General features: G+C 39.8%; 1 protein-coding gene across 1 annotated transcript in view; it reads left to right on the top strand.

Moving 5' to 3' along the window:
• AP4S1 (adaptor related protein complex 4 subunit sigma 1) overlaps positions 1 to 17,072 on the top strand; it is a 35,875-nt gene that overhangs the window by 1,073 nt on the left and 17,730 nt on the right. The window contains exon 2 of the mRNA XM_067534516.1: positions 16,534 to 16,731. Coding sequence (XP_067390617.1) covers positions 16,594 to 16,731 — 138 coding nt within the window. The 5' untranslated portion in view covers positions 16,534 to 16,593. The remainder of the gene's footprint in view (positions 1 to 16,533; positions 16,732 to 17,072) is intronic.

The raw sequence follows: 17,072 nt of genomic DNA, 5'->3' as shown, positions 1-17,072 counted from the left end.
GGGGTCCCCGGCTCCCACCTGCCCGTGCTGGAGGCTGCGAGCTGCTCTCCCCAGGCTTGGGGGGCGGTGTTTAAAAGGGGGGGGGCGTCTTCCTGACCCCCCCAACACACCCCTGTGGGCAGGGGCGCCCCGGCCTGCGGGTTAGAACGGCCTCTCGGCTCATCACAGGCTCCGCCCGCCGCCGATTCCTCGCATTGCTGCTGTCGCGTGCCTCCCGTGTTTACAGCTAAATACAGGCAGGGCCGGTTCCTCTCCAGGGCATGGGAGGCTCAGTCTGGGCCGTTCCAAGTTTCCTCCTGTCTGCTTGTCACCCAGCGGGGGCGAAGGAACAGGAACAGCTGTGTTCAGTCTAGTGTCAAATTGACATTGAGAGCCAACGTATGAAAGGAAGGAAAGTAAAATTTAGCCTGGGTGGTGGGGAAGACCTTTGTGACAGTTGTCGTCCCAGCACAGCCAGGGGAAGCTGTGGGAGCTCCACCACTGGGCATGTTTGAAACAGGACAAAGTAGGTGAGGTAATATCTTTTATTGGACCAACTGCTGCTGGCAGGAGAGAGACACAAGCTTTCCAGCTTACCCAGAGCTGTTCTTCAGGAGAGATCTGGGAAACTTACTCAGGGTGCGTCACTACCTACAAGAAACAACCGAGTGTTTAGCATAAGTAGTTACGCTTGAATGGTCCCTTGAAATAAGTGCCAACTACTGATGCTAAACACTTGGTTCCATCTTGTATTTAGCTGTGACACCCTGAGTAAGCTGGTTTCCCATCCCATCACTGACCCACCTGAAGAAGAGCTGTGTGTAAGCTGGCAAGCTTGTCTGAGTGGTCATGTACTAGCAGAATGCTGCAATGTTTGTTTAAAAAGAAAAAAACCAAAACAATAAAACCTATTTCCATTGCTATTAAAATCACATTTCTAATGGAGTTTTGTTTTTGTAAAATCTTATTTACAGCCAGCCTACTTTTCAGGCCATGTTTGTTCTGGCATTAATCATTGTAAGAAAGAAAGGACCAATAAGGTTATCTAGCTGCTGGTCACTAACGCTATGTCTGGTCCAGTTTTATACAGTGGTGTTGTACCTGTGGTGGTCTCAGGATATTAGAAAGACAAGGTGAATGAGGTAATACCTTTTATTGGACCAACTTCTGCTGGTGAGAGGGTGTACTAAAAACTGACTGGTGAGTTGTCAGCTGATATGTGAAAATACTGAAAAGTAGATCAGTTTTTTACATTATTTCTGTTTTAACAATATAACCTATTATTTGTCTTGTAAGTAAGGAAATTATTTCTTTTGAATATGCTTTTTAAACTGACAGTGTAATTTCTATGAAAATTTTACAGACCTGCCACATACCATTCATGATGAAGAGACAAACCTTGATTTTGGATTAATTTGAAGGCAATTTATTAAAAATATCTTAATGATGAAGGAGTTGTGCAGTGGGATTCAATGGGACATTTATCTATTTATTTATCTGGTTCTTCAGAACTCCTCTTCACACTAAGGAAATGTATCTATTTGATACAACTAGTTCAGTTTCACCAGTGGTATCAACATTCAGAGCTTTTGTGTAGATAAGGCCAAATTGTCACAGCCTCATTGTGCAGAAATTCAGCAATTATGTTCATAACATAAACCCAAAGGGATTTTAGCTATCCCATTCTACTTGACACCTCATTGCAGGTTACCCATAATTAAGCAAGGGTAGGGTGTTCCTTCTACCTTTCCCACATACATAAACACCCTTTTCTACTTTTTTTTTAACATTTTCCTATACTAGATATATCAGGAATTGGATCAGTTGCTCAAACTGGACAAATTCACATAATTTTTTTAAATTTTATCCTTCTGCTCCCCTGCCTGCCTTCCCTCTGGTCCTTCAGTGTTAGGCTCCTCTGTCTCTCCCCTGATGATGACTCTTCCTAGTTGGATGTTATTGTTTTGGTGGTTTTACGGATTCCTTTCTGGAATGCCTTCCTCAGCCACTGAGGCACTTCCTCTTAAAGCTTCACCTTAAAACCTTCCTGGTTGGTTTAGCCTGTGCTAAACCCAGCTCCCCTTTCCATATTAGCAGATTCTTCAATTCTCCACTGACTTTAATTATTAATCTGCAAGAACACATACTTAACCAAGCCTTTTCTTTTAATTAACTTCATTTTTATGTGGTCTTCCCCTTTCCACCTATATAAAAGTCACTGGATCAGACTATGTTATGTCTGATATCTCTTTCTTCATCTCATCATAAAACATTCAGCGGTACTTCATGTGAAGTGCCTAATATAAAAAAAATTACTAACAGGGTCATTTTAAAGAATTAATCTCCATGTTCAACAACTGAAACAAACGGAAAGCAGTAAACTCTCAAACAAATTTCACTAGTTATCAGTATCAAGTGAACAATGAGCAAGATTATTGCTCTTAAAAATATGATTAACTCTTTGGCAATGTCAGTACATAATTTTGAGATCCTGGTGGTTTCAGTGTTGTTTCAGTCCATAGACATACAGCGCTCCTTGGCAGTTAAGAAGCTGGGAGTGAGCTTTTTGCTCCTTGCTTCTTCTCTCACTTCCTTATCTTACTAGGGGCTTTTGGGTTTGGGGATTTTCTTGCAAATTTTGAGTCCTCAAGTTGAAGGCCATGTCTTCTCCAGGTAAGGCCACACAAAAATTTCTCCACCCCCACAGCTGTTGTAACTTACATAACAGTAGATGAGAACAGTGACTGTCAGAAATTAACATTATTAATGAACATTAATAATGCTGTATGATGCTTTACAAAAACTTGATAAAGTTCCACTTCCTGCTCAGACTAAAAACTTGCAGAAATAAAGTAGATTATTTACATGAGCTCTCCCTCCTCACTACATGCTTTCCTTTGTTTTGGTAGTAAGATCATACCCACATGGTCTGGTTTCCAAAGAGTTCTCAATATAAAATCATTCGTACATCAAACTTATTTCCTCTCACCATTTTATCTGCTTTTATCTTTTTGATTCTCATTTTGGCTCTTGCCCTTTCTGACATAAGAACAGTCATCCTGGGCCAGACCAATAGACCATGTAGCCCAGTACCTTGTCTTCCGACAGTAGCCAATACCAGGTATTTCAGAAGGAATTAATAGAACAGGTAATCGTCAAGTGATCCATCCCATCGGCCATTCTCAGCCTCTGGCAAACAGCAATTCCTGTCTATCCTGGCTAATAGCCACTGATGGACCTATCTTCCATGAACATATCTAGTTCTTTTTTGAACCCCGTTACAGTCTTGGCCTTCTCAGCATTCCCTGGCAAGGAGTTTCATGGGTTGACTGTGTGTTGTGTGAAGAAATACTTCCTTTTCTTCGTTTTAAACCTGCTGCCTAATAATTTCATTTAGTGACCGCTAGTTTTCATGTTATGAGGAGGAGTAAATAATACTTCCTTATTTACTTTTTCCATACCAGTCATGATTTTATAGGCCTCTATCATATCCCCCCTTAGTCATCTCTTTTCCAAACTGAAAAGTCACAGACTTATTTCTCTTTCCTCATATGGAAGCTTTTCCATATCCCTAATCATTTTTGTTGCGTTTTTCTGTATCTTTTCCAATTCCAATATCTCTTTTTTTTTTTGAGATGGGGTGACCAGATCTATACGCAGTATTCAAGATATGGGCATACCATGGATTTATAAAAAGACAATATGATATTTTCTGTTTTATCTATCCCTTTTCTAATGATTCCCAACATTCTGTTAGCTTTTTTGACTGCTGCTGCACATTGAGTGGATGTTTTCAGACAACTAACAATGACACCAAGATCTTTTTTGTGTGGTAGCAGTTAATTTAGACCCCATCGTTCTATATGTATAGTTGGGATTATGTTTTCCTGTGTACATTAATTTGCATTTATCAACATTGAATTTCATCTGCAATTTTGTCATCCAGTCACCTGGTTTTGTGAGATCCCTTTATAACTCTTTTCAGTCTGTTTTGGACTAAACTATTTTGAACAGTTTTGTATCATCTGCAAATTTTGTCACCTCAATGTTTACCCATTTTTCCAAATAATTTATGAATATGTTGAACAGTATTGGTACCAGTACAGACCTCTGGGGGACACCACTATTTACCTCTCTCCATTCTGAAATCTGACCATTATTCCTACCCTTTGTTTCCTATCTTTTAAGCAGTTACTGATCCAGGGAAGGACCTTCCCTCTTATCCCATGACCACTTACTTTGCTTAAGAACCTTTGGTGAGGGACCTTGTCAAAGGCTTTCTGAAAATCTAAGTACACTATATCCACTATATCACCCTGTCCGCATGCTTGCTGACGCCCTCGAAGAATGCTAGTAGATTGGTGAAGCATTATTTCCCTTTACAAAAACCATGTTGACTCTTCCCCAACAAATTGTATTCATCTATGTGTCTGATAATTCTGTTCTTTACTATAGTTTCAACCAATTTGCCTGTTACTGAAGTTAGACTTATTGGCCTGTAATTGCTGGGATCGCCTCTGGAGCCTTTTTTAAAAATTGATGTTTTCCCTTCATCTATCTCTACCTCATCACTCGTCCTTACCTCTCATTCATCTAGACACTCCTTTATTGCAGTTCACTCCTGCTGCATTTCCTGCTTTTCTCATGTTGATTTTGTTCCCCAAATCATCATGAATGTGTTTATATTCCCACAAAATACATAATTAAAACACAACCCTAACTTCAAAACACCATATAACTAAGTATTTTTTTAAAAAAGGGAAGGGGGCACACCAACAAAATGTGTACTTAGTGACTTGTGCCCTTGAGTGACTTAGGTACTTTGGCAAATCTCACCCTGAAGCAACTGAATATGAGTTTTGGAGCCAAACTTTAGATTTCTATTTTTGAAAAATGTTGGCCTTATTTAGTTATATACATAACAGGTTAATAGGACTGGTAATTTTTACATACCCTTCATAAACCATGGCAACAATCTCCTATATGGAAATCCATTGTCCACTTACGTAATTGCAATCAATCAGTATGCAATTGGTAAAATACAAGAAGATCTTGGAGAAGAACTAGCAAAGATTCAGAATGTAAACTTGAGGACCATATAATGCAATACAATGGAAAACGAAATTCATAGAATCATAGAAAATTAGAGTTGGAAGGGACCTCAGGAGGTCATCTAGTCCAACCCCCTGCTCAAAGCAGGACTAACCTCAGCTAAGTCATCCCAGCAAGGGCTTTGTCAAGCCGCAGCTTAAAAACCTCTAAAGATGGAGATTCCACCACCTCCCTAGGTAACCCATTCCAGTGCTTCACCACCCTCCTAGTGAAAAATATTTTCCTAATATCCAACCTCGACCTCCCCCACTGCAACTTGAGACCATTGCTCCTTGTTCTGTCATCTACTACCAGTGAGAAAGTGTCTGTTGCCCACTTCTAATTACTGTAATTGGCCCCAGCAAAGAGAATAACCCCAAACTACAGAGCTAAGGAGCACACCAAGTCATTTGGACAACGTATTGTAACCCTGAAAACACACACAAATAATGGAAGATGAAAACGCAGCCCTGGACAAATTGCAAATTATTTAAAAGTCTCAAAATCTATGCTTGTTCCAGGATTTTCTTTTGTTAGATAACATGAGTCAGAGTGACTGATTGTGACCTATTGCTAGATTGATGTATTAATAGTTAGCCTGGGGAACAGCCAAATTTGAGTATAATTCATTGAAAGAAATACTTACCATGCCAGAATCCCAAATGGACAAGGGGATGGAAAAGGAAGTTCAAAAGTAAGCAGTACTATCTGGACCAAAACACAATAATTAGAACACTTGTTTAAAAGTGGAAATTTCAATTACGTCTTTAAAATTGGGATTTTACAGACATGTTGTGCCCCTTTAAGGTGGTTAATCATTCCATGGAAGAAGCAACAGACAAAAAAAATTAAATTGTGGAGAGGCTATCAGGTAAATTGTCACATCAGCAATCTATTGTACAGGAGCCGGCACTAATGTAGCAATACATCTTCTGTAGCCAATGGTAATTCTGCTTTGGGGTAAGAGAGGAAATATTGTATACCATAAATACAATTCTTCACCATAATAGAATCTCAATGATTTATTGCCTTTATTTTAAGATATGTGAACTTGTGCTTTAAAGTAAGAACCTTTAACAATAGCAAAGTTTAAATATTAGCATAACTTTGTGTAAGTGTAAAACTAAAATCTAAAGATCAACATTTTATTTATTAAAGCTAAAGCATGTTTAGTAGAATAATTAAGTAATGGATAGGCTTAGAATTCTAACATTTATTTTTAATGTTTTATGAAGTAGTGTTGTAAAGAAGCAGTCATGGAATCTCTTATTTCACATATGTAATCTCTTCTTCACATTTTAAGTCCAAGTCCCAAAGAGTTGCAAAACTTTCTTTTAGAATGTGAAATAAATAAAGTGCTCCTGGGCATGAGGGCAGCCAACCAGGCCACCAAAATGGCTTAATATTACGTACAGACATCTGATTTGAATAAAAATTGCATTAACACAGAGACTTCCCAGAGGCAACCTCAGACTGTGTTCAGTTTTTGTATTTTATTTATTAGAAGTACCAAGAGATATTGGTGAAATATTTGACAAAATAAATTGCAGACAAGTTTTTACATTTAGTGAAGGACAAGGGTTTGAAGATGATCTACATGAATTAAAATACATACTTTAGTGCATGTGAGAGGTGCTGGGTTGGTAGCTCTGGTGATTTAAGTCCTGTGTATCCACAGAACAGATACAATTCAGGTAACAGCAATGCTCAACCATAATCTGGCGAGACCATCTTTACTTTCTGTGTTAACCACTGATTTGGACTGAGTTCAAGTCAAGGTTTCACAATGCTTCATGGGTTGCGTGCCCTATCAGTCTTGCACTTGGAGTCACTCATAATACCTCTAAGGTAATATCTGTAAGAAATGCTCTACAAGGCTGTATTCTTAAACTGAGTGTAACAAACAGTACTTAAATTACTGCAGTTACACTATGTCATTTATTTACACATCCCATTGTGTTATGTCAAAAGGAATACTGCAGAGGAAACAGAAGAAAATTCAAGTATTCTCATTATTAAATCATCGAGAAAGATAATTTGTTTTAAGGGAAAGAGTACAGATATCATTTCTCACCCCTCCGATTTTTTTTTAAGTCATTGTTCTGTCTCTTACAAGTTGTCTTGCATTCTTTGTGGTTATCAGGTTTTGCTTCTCATAAAATAGAAATAAACACAAGAAAAATACCGGTCTTCATTCCCTTTCTGATGACATTTCCTATATTTGTCAGACATTATCTGAGTCTTTTGAGAGGAAGGTGGAATATTGGAGACAGTCCAGAGAAGGGCAACAAAAATGATTAGGGAACTGGAACACATGAGGAGAGGCTGAGGGAACTGGGCTTGTTTAGTCTGCAGAAGAGAAGAATGGGGGGGGGGGGTGGGATTTGATAGCAGCCTTTAACTATCTGAAAGGGGAGTTTCAGGAAGGATGGAGCTCGGCTTTTCTCAGTGGTAGTAGATGACAGAACTAAGAGCAACGGTCTGAAATTCCAGTGGGGGAGATCTAGGTTGGATATTAGGAAAATGTTTTTCACTAGGAGGGTGGTGAAGCACTGGAATGGGTTACCTAGGGAGGTGGTAGAATCTCCATCCTTAGAGGTTTTTAAGGTAAAGCTTGACAAAGCCCTGGCTGGTATGATTTAGCTGGAGTTGGTCCTGCTTTGAGCAGGGGATTGGACCTCCTGAGGTCCCTTCCAACCCTAATCTTCTATGAATATACAATAGTAACTGATTAGTCCATTTTCATGCTGATGGTAAACTCAGTGGCATACCGAGGGGCGGGGGAAGCCCCTGGGTGCCGGCCTGAGGGGGGGTGCCGGGCTGGCCCTTCATACATGCAGGAGGCGGGTGGTGCAGGAGGATCTGAGGGTTGGCTGGACGGAGCCCAGGCGCAGGTGGAGGGGCGGGGAGCTGTGGCTGACTAGGAGAAGCTCCCCCCTGCTACCCTCTGGCCAGGCAGTGAGGCTGCCCCACCTGGTAGGGGGAGCTGGCACTGGGCTGCAGGGCAAGAGCAGGAGAGGCGGGTGCCGCACAGTGGGTAAGTGCGGGGGTGGGGGCCACAGAGCCCGACCAGAGCCAGGCTCCGCCACCGCAATGAGCACCAGAAAGTCCCCCGCGCAGGAGGAGGTAAGCACTGTGCCCCCCTGGAAGTATAGGCCCCTCTCCTCTCCGGGGCAACTGTGAGGCGGCGCTGTCTGGTGGGAGCCGGGGACCCCTCCTGTGCTGCACGGTGGTGGGGGACGCACCAATGCAGGCTTGGCCCCTGGGCGCTAGAGACCCATGGTACACCACTGGCTAAACTGTTTTATCCTAGGAACATTTTACACATTTTTTCTCTTATTTGCCTTTATTTTCCCCTCTTCCTTTCATCTGGTAACCCAACTATCATCTGAGTTGATCATACTGAGTATATCCTATTTATTTCCAAAGCAGTTCAGGTACTGCTATCAAAATCCATTAAAGCTGCTTAACAATCCTCTACCTATGTATGTGATTGTGTTTCGTACAAAGTGATTCTTTCTGGTTTAGAATGCGATACTGGCAATAAAATAGACCCACTTTAAAGAAATCTACTTCTGTTATGATAGTCATATTTATGAATTAAAGTTACAGATGCCATGGTGTTTTTTGTGATGTTAACATGTGATGAAACTGAACTGAGACTGCCAACTGATTTCAGATAGACCTCAGATGGTTATGTCTTACTTATTACTAAAGTGAGCTAGATTTGAACTAGTGATGTAGAAATGGAAGGCTCTGCATATCATTACTAATCCCCTGAGCTATCTAATTCCCCATATATAAAATTGTCTTATTACTGAGTCATAGAATTAACTTCAGCCAAGTTATAAAGACAGCATTAGTCATAATAAGGATGCATAGAAAGAACATATATAAGTATATAAGAATCACATTGTAAGAAATGCAATCATCTACATGAGTAGCCTGGAGGGGAGGGGCAAGGAAGAATTGGGGATTTTGCCCCAACAGTACCAAGCACAGAGATGGGATTTTTTTTGTTTGTTTGTTTGTTTATTTTTTATGTACACCATTTCACAGATCGCTATAACATCTTATATATGCACAAATCATTTTACCAGATGCCGTATACATATTTGTAGCTAAAAAGTAAGAATCATTTTCTAACTTTTTTGTTTTTGGTTTATAGAAGCAAAACAGTGAATTAAATCTGATTTTTCCAGAAATTTTGCATGCATGTGGTTTTTGCTTTGCATAAGAGAACTTGTCAATACATTTTTTTAAATTAAGCTATTTTGTATTCATTCTCAACTTTGGCATAATTTTCAAAGTCAGATTCCTAAAGTATGCTTGTATGTTTGCTCAACAAAGCCCTACATTTGTACGTGTAAATCAGGTAGAGATTTAACTCCAGTTTGTGTGTGCAAAAGTATCTGTGTGCACACATCATCTGCCTATGCAAAACTTGTGGGCATCATTTTGGATACCAGTTTTGAGGCTGGTGGGAAAAGTGAGTTCTTTGGTAACCAAACTAATACCTGTAAATTCCTACAGATATTAATCAAATGCTATGTAGTGAAGTTAACAGTGTTTGCTTCAGATTTTAAAAAGAATAGATTCAAATACTTCTAGAGTTGTACTTTTACTAAAGCTATGATTAACTTTTATTCTATCATTATGATTCTACATTAGAAAATTGGTAAGGATTAAAAATATATACAAATGTATGATTCAAAACATTTCACATGTAAAATAATCCAAGACGTATAAAAATAATATTTTAGCCATATAAAGATGCATTATCTTTAAGATCTACCTCTTCAGACAAGGATTATCCATATAAGGGATCAGATTAATAAAGGCACAGTTAGGACTAAGGCCCGTCTGCAGTAGGAATCACATGTGTAGTCCCTTTTTATTTTTATATATGTACGTGCATGGGTATGTTTTACATATTGGTTTGTTGGTAGCTCAGATTTAGACAATAACAAACATAAACATCAACCTAAGCTTCCTCCCTGGGTTTGAATGTCCCTACGATTTCCATCTAGCCCTCCTCTGTCCTAATTTTCTAATTTGTTTTGCCCAGAGATCACTCCTACAAGGAAAGGTGGAGTTGAGAAACTGCATCTGTCACAGTGACTTAGCACTGAACTTCAGCAGCTTCATTTAGGGTTCTAACAGGGTGGGTCAACAGAAGAGGCTTGCCACCCCAACGTAAAGGGACTCTGCAGTATTTAGAAGGGGTGAAAAGATTGGCAGATTTTCATCAGTTTATCATGACCAATGAAATCCTTGTGTAGAATCTTCAGTAATTTACACTACTTCCCTCTCTACGCCATCATTAAGGGTATTCCACAAGCAACTGCCGATTATGGGAGAGCTTTGCAGCACAGTTCTGTAAGAGCCATGCTGTTCAGGGGAAACAGGAAAGTATGGGAGGCAGTGCAAGCCAGAAGGCTGCCACATGAATCCCTTAAAATTTGCAGTATCTGGGGGACATCCTCAAGTTTAAGCGATAGAACTCACAGCCTCGTCAATCCGGGTGGAGAGGAATGATATGCTCCTGCATATTCCCCTTCTTCCCCCATACTCCAGTAGAAAGATACCTGGTTTGCGAAGCTATGGCTACGTATTGCTCAGGGGATACTAAAGATAGCAAGATTGTGAAGCCTGTGGTCTCAGGTATTAGTTCTCAATTAAGGTGATATTTTTATCTAAGGACAATATTTATACAGCTTTTGCTCAAGAATCCAGTCATTAAACATTTGTTGTTGGTGTTGTCTTTTCTTTTTTGAAGTGATGTGACTCTGCCATGGATACTTTTCTGAAATAGATCCTGTGTGCTGTTTTGGCTAGTTGATTTGTTGAATGTACATTGCTTTTGTGGATGTGCACAAGTCTAATTGCCTGACTTTTGTGGATTTTGTTACATGATTTTTCCAGTATCTATTTAAAAACTATTTAGGTGACATGGTGCTGTTTCAAAGATTAGAAATGCCTTTAGTGCATCTTATAATAATTAAAATTATGTATATCTGATGATGGGCAATGTTGAAATTAATACTTTTAAATCCTTTCGACTCCTTCAACTATTTATTTCAGTACTTCACATAACATCAACCTTGTAATGGGCAAATCCATACTTCCATACTAGGTTATAAATATTGCATATAGATTTACTTAGCTTTAGATAGGTCATTAATCTTCATTTATTAGGGGATGACTTCTCGCTCCAGAATTTATGACATCATCCCCTAAACACTAACTAGTGAAAATAAATTTCATATAGAAACCTAAACTGCAATGTATAAGGAATTACTGAGACTACACAGAGGATAATGAAATTACCTTCCTGAGCTTTGGGTGACCTTAATACTTATAAGTGGCTTTGCTGTCAAGAAATAATTAGATTACATATATCAATCATAGGTAAAGTCTGTATCCTCAGAGTTGTTGCATATGTGGTGTATACAGTGCCCCATGTTTAATACCGTTTGTTTTAAATTTATTTAATGTGGGTAGCTGTTATTGTTACTAATCCCTTTATGTGCTAAACTGTGCTGAACTGGCTATATAGGGACTTCCTTTCCTAACAGTGGGTGAAAAGACCAAGGACATAAAGATACTTCCATTCCCTTCCACCCACTGGTGCCAAAACCACCCATTCCTTTGCTGAGAGCAACTTACTCAGAAAAAAATTCTAATCTCCCTTTTCTGCCTGTCACTATTTCACATGCATACTATTGTTTGCATTGTATGTAAATATTCACACATAGCCTTGTGGTCAAGGCAGTGGGCTGGGAACCAGGACATCTGGATTCAGTTCCAAATTTTACCAGAGACTTCTGTGATTCTGGGCAAATCACTTAATCTGTCTGGATTCAGCTCCCTGTCTATAAAAGGGAGTTAATACTTGACACAGGGCTGTGGTGAACTAATTAATGTTTGAGGGGTGGTTAGGTACTGTGTTGATGGGAACCATATAACTATATATATTAATAGATTCACAGCACCAATAACGTTGTCCTTTTCTGTGGACTGTAGCCATTTTCCATTTTTATTTTAGATAACCAGGATAAGGATGGTGACTGTCAGATGATCTCTGTCAATACCGAAGTACTGAAATCATGACCCAATTTTGCAATCTTTACTCACAATTAGTAGCACATATTCATGTAGTCAGAGATGTAATGGGATGATTCATGTGGCTAAGTATTACTCAGTGAGTAACGGTAATGGAACCAGAACCTAAACCAGTAATCAGCATTGCCTCTAAGATTGACAGAGGTTCCTGCTGAGGCTTCAGCCAAATAACTGAGGTATCAGTGGGTAACTTCAAATACTGTATTTCAGGGAATTGCTGGTGTTTGCAGTGGCAAACAGGACTTGTAAGAGCCCATTACCCATCTAAGATAGAGTTTCTCCCCTTTGGTGCAGGCAATGTGGAGGCCTGATGTAAATGGCCCGTTGTAAGGCCCCTTGCAATTCCTGATATCAGGAGTGGAAAGCACAGCACAGAATCTCAGCCCATGTCTTTCAGTGTCTTGGAACTTGCATGTGTTGATACTCCCCTCTTGGCTTGAATTTGGCAGGCAAATGTTTAATCAAGAAGCCCTTTTTCAAAATACAATGACATAAAAAAGCTGGTGGTAACCATCACCTTCATTTTTTATGATCCTGTGTGTGTTATGTATTAGACTGGGGAATTGTGTTCAAATGAAAGTAAGTTTGTGAGCACTGGCACGTGATACACTTAAAACTGGACTGGACAAAAACAAACAACTGTATATCATTGGGAACAATCCTGCAGTGGTAGCAACATGCACAAGATTATTAATTATTTCTAGTGCACTATCTAAAAAACCTGATCAGGGCTCCATTTGCAGACAACATGGACAGTCCCTGCTCTATAGAACTCAGTTAAGATCCTAGTCCAGTGCTTAATTTCTATGGGCTTTATGTTTCCCTAGGTGCAGAAAGAGCTGAGATCCACCAAAATATACTACAAAAATAGCTATATAGGTTAATATATAACATGCTAGCCAGTCATGAGAAAAAATATTTATTGCCAGATAAACCTACTGAAGAGATGCAAAAAAATGTGGATGAAATATTTGAGAAGATGGAGAGCACTGCAATGGCAGCATCTGTGGGAGTGGCTACAATGAATGGAAGTGTTCAGCTAATTTTTCCAAGTTCTTTGCAGTATGAGGTAGCACCCACTCATCTTCAGCATTTGCAAATGGTCAGAATATGCTGAAATATCTATTGAAAAGGTGTCGTGGGGCTGTTTGCTGGCAGCATGTTAATGTTGCTTAGAGTTTTTCTGGATTATTCTGTTTTCTGAATTGCTTCCCTTTCAATTTTCTGTATTGACGAACTTTTTTTTCTCTGAGGTAGCATATATTGTATTAGGCTTTGCCCTAACTTCTCTCACATTTCCTTAGGCCATACCTGCTTGCTGGAATTTGCAGATCTTGATTTTTTTGATGTTACAGCTTAGTAAAACACCAAGTGAGCAGCGTGACTTAAGGGTTAGAATTTCAAGATAGCTATTGCAGTAATTTGCTGCACTTTTAACACATGGACCACAGGAGCCTACATGCCAGTAAATGCAAACAGCTAGAGAAAGACAGATGGAAAACATTACTGTGGCTGGCTTCTGGCATTAAAAAAACAAAACCCAAAAAGTTCTAATTTAAAACCCTTTCATTTTTAAAAATTATATTTTGCAAGATGTCAGTCTGCAGCTTTTTGCATTTTCTTTGAAATATGTAAGATGGCAGTTCTTTAAGTTTAAAAGGCAGCTTCTGCCTATATAATCAACCCTCTTTTAATGGCATTTTTCATTAGAATATGTACAATGCACCAAACTGCAGTTAAGTAAATGTTAACACAAAATGCCACTGAACTCAAGTTCAGAGTTTGGGTTAACAAATTAAGATCCACAGCTATCTTATCAGGAGCCTAACAGTATGTCTATACTGCAGCGGAGAGCATGCTTCCCAGCCCGTGTAGACAGACTCATACTAACTCCACTCAAGCTAGCATGCTAAAAATAGCATGGATGTTGCAGAATAGACAGTGGCTTGGGCTAATCACCCAAGTTCAGACCAAGGGGGTCAGGCAGGCTTGGACTCGGGTAGCTGACCCAACCCAATCATCCCTACCACAACAACCACACTGCTTTTTTTAGCACACTAGCTCAGATGGAGCTGGTGCAAGTCTGTCTACCTAGGCTGGAAAGCACTTTCCCAGCTGCAGTGTAAACACACCCTAAGAGCCACACTTAGTATACATGAAATGAGGCAACTGCCTTTGTCTTCAGTACATGGATACAAATGGGAAAATACAGGCCTCAATAGGTCCTAATGCTCAGCTCAAGATGGAAAATTGTATGCTAGGATCTCTGTCCCAAGAGACTGACACATTGTATTAAAGAAAGGGCAGTCATATACCACATTGTTGTAGTCTGTGCTTTGGCCACCCCTTCCTGAAAATGGTTCGACTGAAACTGCAAGATATTAGGTCACCAAGTTAAGAGAGAGTGAGCAGGTCTACTATGTATCTCTGAGCCATCATATGCTACATTAATCTTATATATTGGTAGGATAGTGACTGTGTGAATTGCTGATTCAAAGTACCCATATTGGTTAAGATGTTAGCAGAAAAATGTGCAAGTAGTCATGTTTTTAAGGGAAAATTGTTCACCACAGTCCACAGAACTCTTAAAGTGAAATGAGCTATTAATGCTAAACTGGGTCTCTGTTGTATATCTTGCACTCACATTTGCATGGAAAAATGGAAGTTGTGGTGATGGTATGAGAACAGAATATGCTTTAGAAATTTGCACTGGGTATATGGGACCAATTTCTAGCACTAAACTTCCACTTAACTAGAAGTACATTGAAACTAGAATGGTAAGGTGAATATGTGAACTGCTCTGCCAACTCCCCAAACATCCCTGCAGGTTAATCCACAAGAGTAAGCTTCATGTGTGCACACTTTTAATACATATCATTTGGGAACTGCTATGGTAGTGTGGGTGCCAAATCAGTAGTGGGTAACAGGAAGGTTCTAGATGGGTCACAATGGTCAGGACTGGATTAACCCATCTCTGGACCCTGGCCTAGGCAAACATACACTCCTCCTGGCCCAATGCAGAGTGGAGGCCCTGGAAAGAAGATGGAGAGTGAAGAGGTGGGAGTAGGGTTGTTAGACCAAGCTCACCCCACAATGGCAGCTGCTGTCCCACAGGGCTGGGCCACGCTCCTCATTCTAGCATTGCAAACTGGCACATAGGGTCTCAGCGCCAGGTCACAGGGCCATTCACTTTAGGTTTGGTTCTGCTGCCACTCTGTCATGACAGAGAGGCAGCTGGACCAGACCTGGTGGGTTTCAACCCCATGCACCAGGTCACAATGCTCGAAGCAGGGAGCTAGGCCCAGCCTTGTAAAGGACAGGAGCCTTCACTGCAGGGCAGACTCGCTCTCCAACTATCCTTATCCTCCTGGACCTCCCCTCTGCACCAGGCCAAGATTAGGGTTGTGATTGCCCGGTCAGAGCAGTAAGACAAAATGCAGTTGGTGAGTTATCTTAGCAAAATGTTTGGGAAGCACTGCACTACCGGGCCAAAGAGGTGAAACCTGGCTACATCCTTGTCACCTAGGCCCTGCTACTGGATATATACAATCATGAAGTGACATTTCTGTAGGTTTGGAGGAGTCTAGGTTCAGCAGAACAATCTGTTTTATGCTTTCCTTTGTCCCAACATTTCCTGCATACACATAGGCACAATTACTAGCCAGAATTTGACCCATGAAATCCATTGTGCATACTGAAGAGGAAAATGCTGCCCTACATTTACAGTTTCTAATGAAATTAAAATCCTTTAACATTCATATGCTGATCTCTGCCAGCGTGTTATGAACAAAAAAGGATAGCACCTATGTATATGGTTAATGCTTTTAAAAGAGAATACCCTGAAGTAAGTAATGTTTACTAAGCATTTACCAGGAAATTTGACTGGAGAAAAGGCACAGCATATTGGTTAACTGCACGAATAATAGATTTAGTCTAATTCTACACCGATCGTGGTCATGCTCAGAGATTTAACAGACATTAACACAGTAATTCTCACACTAAATTATGGTATCCCATTAGCACAGTTTCTTCCATGCTAGTAAATGAGACTTGACTTACAACAAGAATCTGAAAATATGTAGGTTGGGATCTTTGGTGTTATTGCGCGACAGAAGAATCTTGGTGAGGCTGTTGCTTGGTCAGCACTTTAATACAATAGCGAGTTCAAACTAAAAACACCAACAAATGTTAGGAAAGACAATGGGCTTGATTTTCTTCTTGCTTACACCAGTTGTTCTTTGACATCAGACCCAGTAAATACAAAATTAAACACCAAGTACATGCTTCTTCCAAAGTATTTTATAACTCCCACATATCTTTTTGTGTTGTTTTTTCCAGAAATACAGTTTCCACTTACCTACCTCCTGTTACAAAGACTATTCTGAGCCGAACAGAACCATGATAAAGTTTTTTCTCATGGTGAACAAACAAGGTCAAACAAGACTCTCTAGGTATTATGAACATGTGGAAATTCATAAGCGGACAATGCTGGAAGCTGAAATAATCAAAAATTGTCTTTCCCGTTCAAAAGAGCAAGTACGTTGTTTTTTTCCTTCTCATCTAGCCATTTTATTTTAAATGAAACCAAGAAACTAATATTACACAGCAGACTAAATTCAAGAAATATTAGAATGTGTTGGGTTAGATGTTGCTGCCAAGGTACTTCTCGACATAAAAGTTCATATGTAAATGTATTTTCTTTTTCACTACTATTGATGGTTTATTATGAATATAGTGCAAGAGCCAGGTTCTCTCAAGAAAACCATTTTTCCCCCAAATATGCTATAGAAATTGTCATATGCATGCTCTTGCTAAGTAATGGAAACAAAACCACTTGCACTTCTCTTTAATGCTAACATTGCTTTGTATTCTTGAAA

The sequence above is a fragment of the Emydura macquarii genome, unplaced genomic scaffold, assembly GCF_026122565.2.
Source record: "Emydura macquarii macquarii isolate MOO-44397 ecotype Brisbane River unplaced genomic scaffold, CSIRO-AGI_Emac_v2 contig_374, whole genome shotgun sequence".
NCBI lineage: Eukaryota > Metazoa > Chordata > Testudines > Chelidae > Emydura > Emydura macquarii.
The sequence above is the reverse complement of the archived record's forward strand: the minus strand, read 5'-3'. Positions and strand labels throughout refer to the sequence as shown.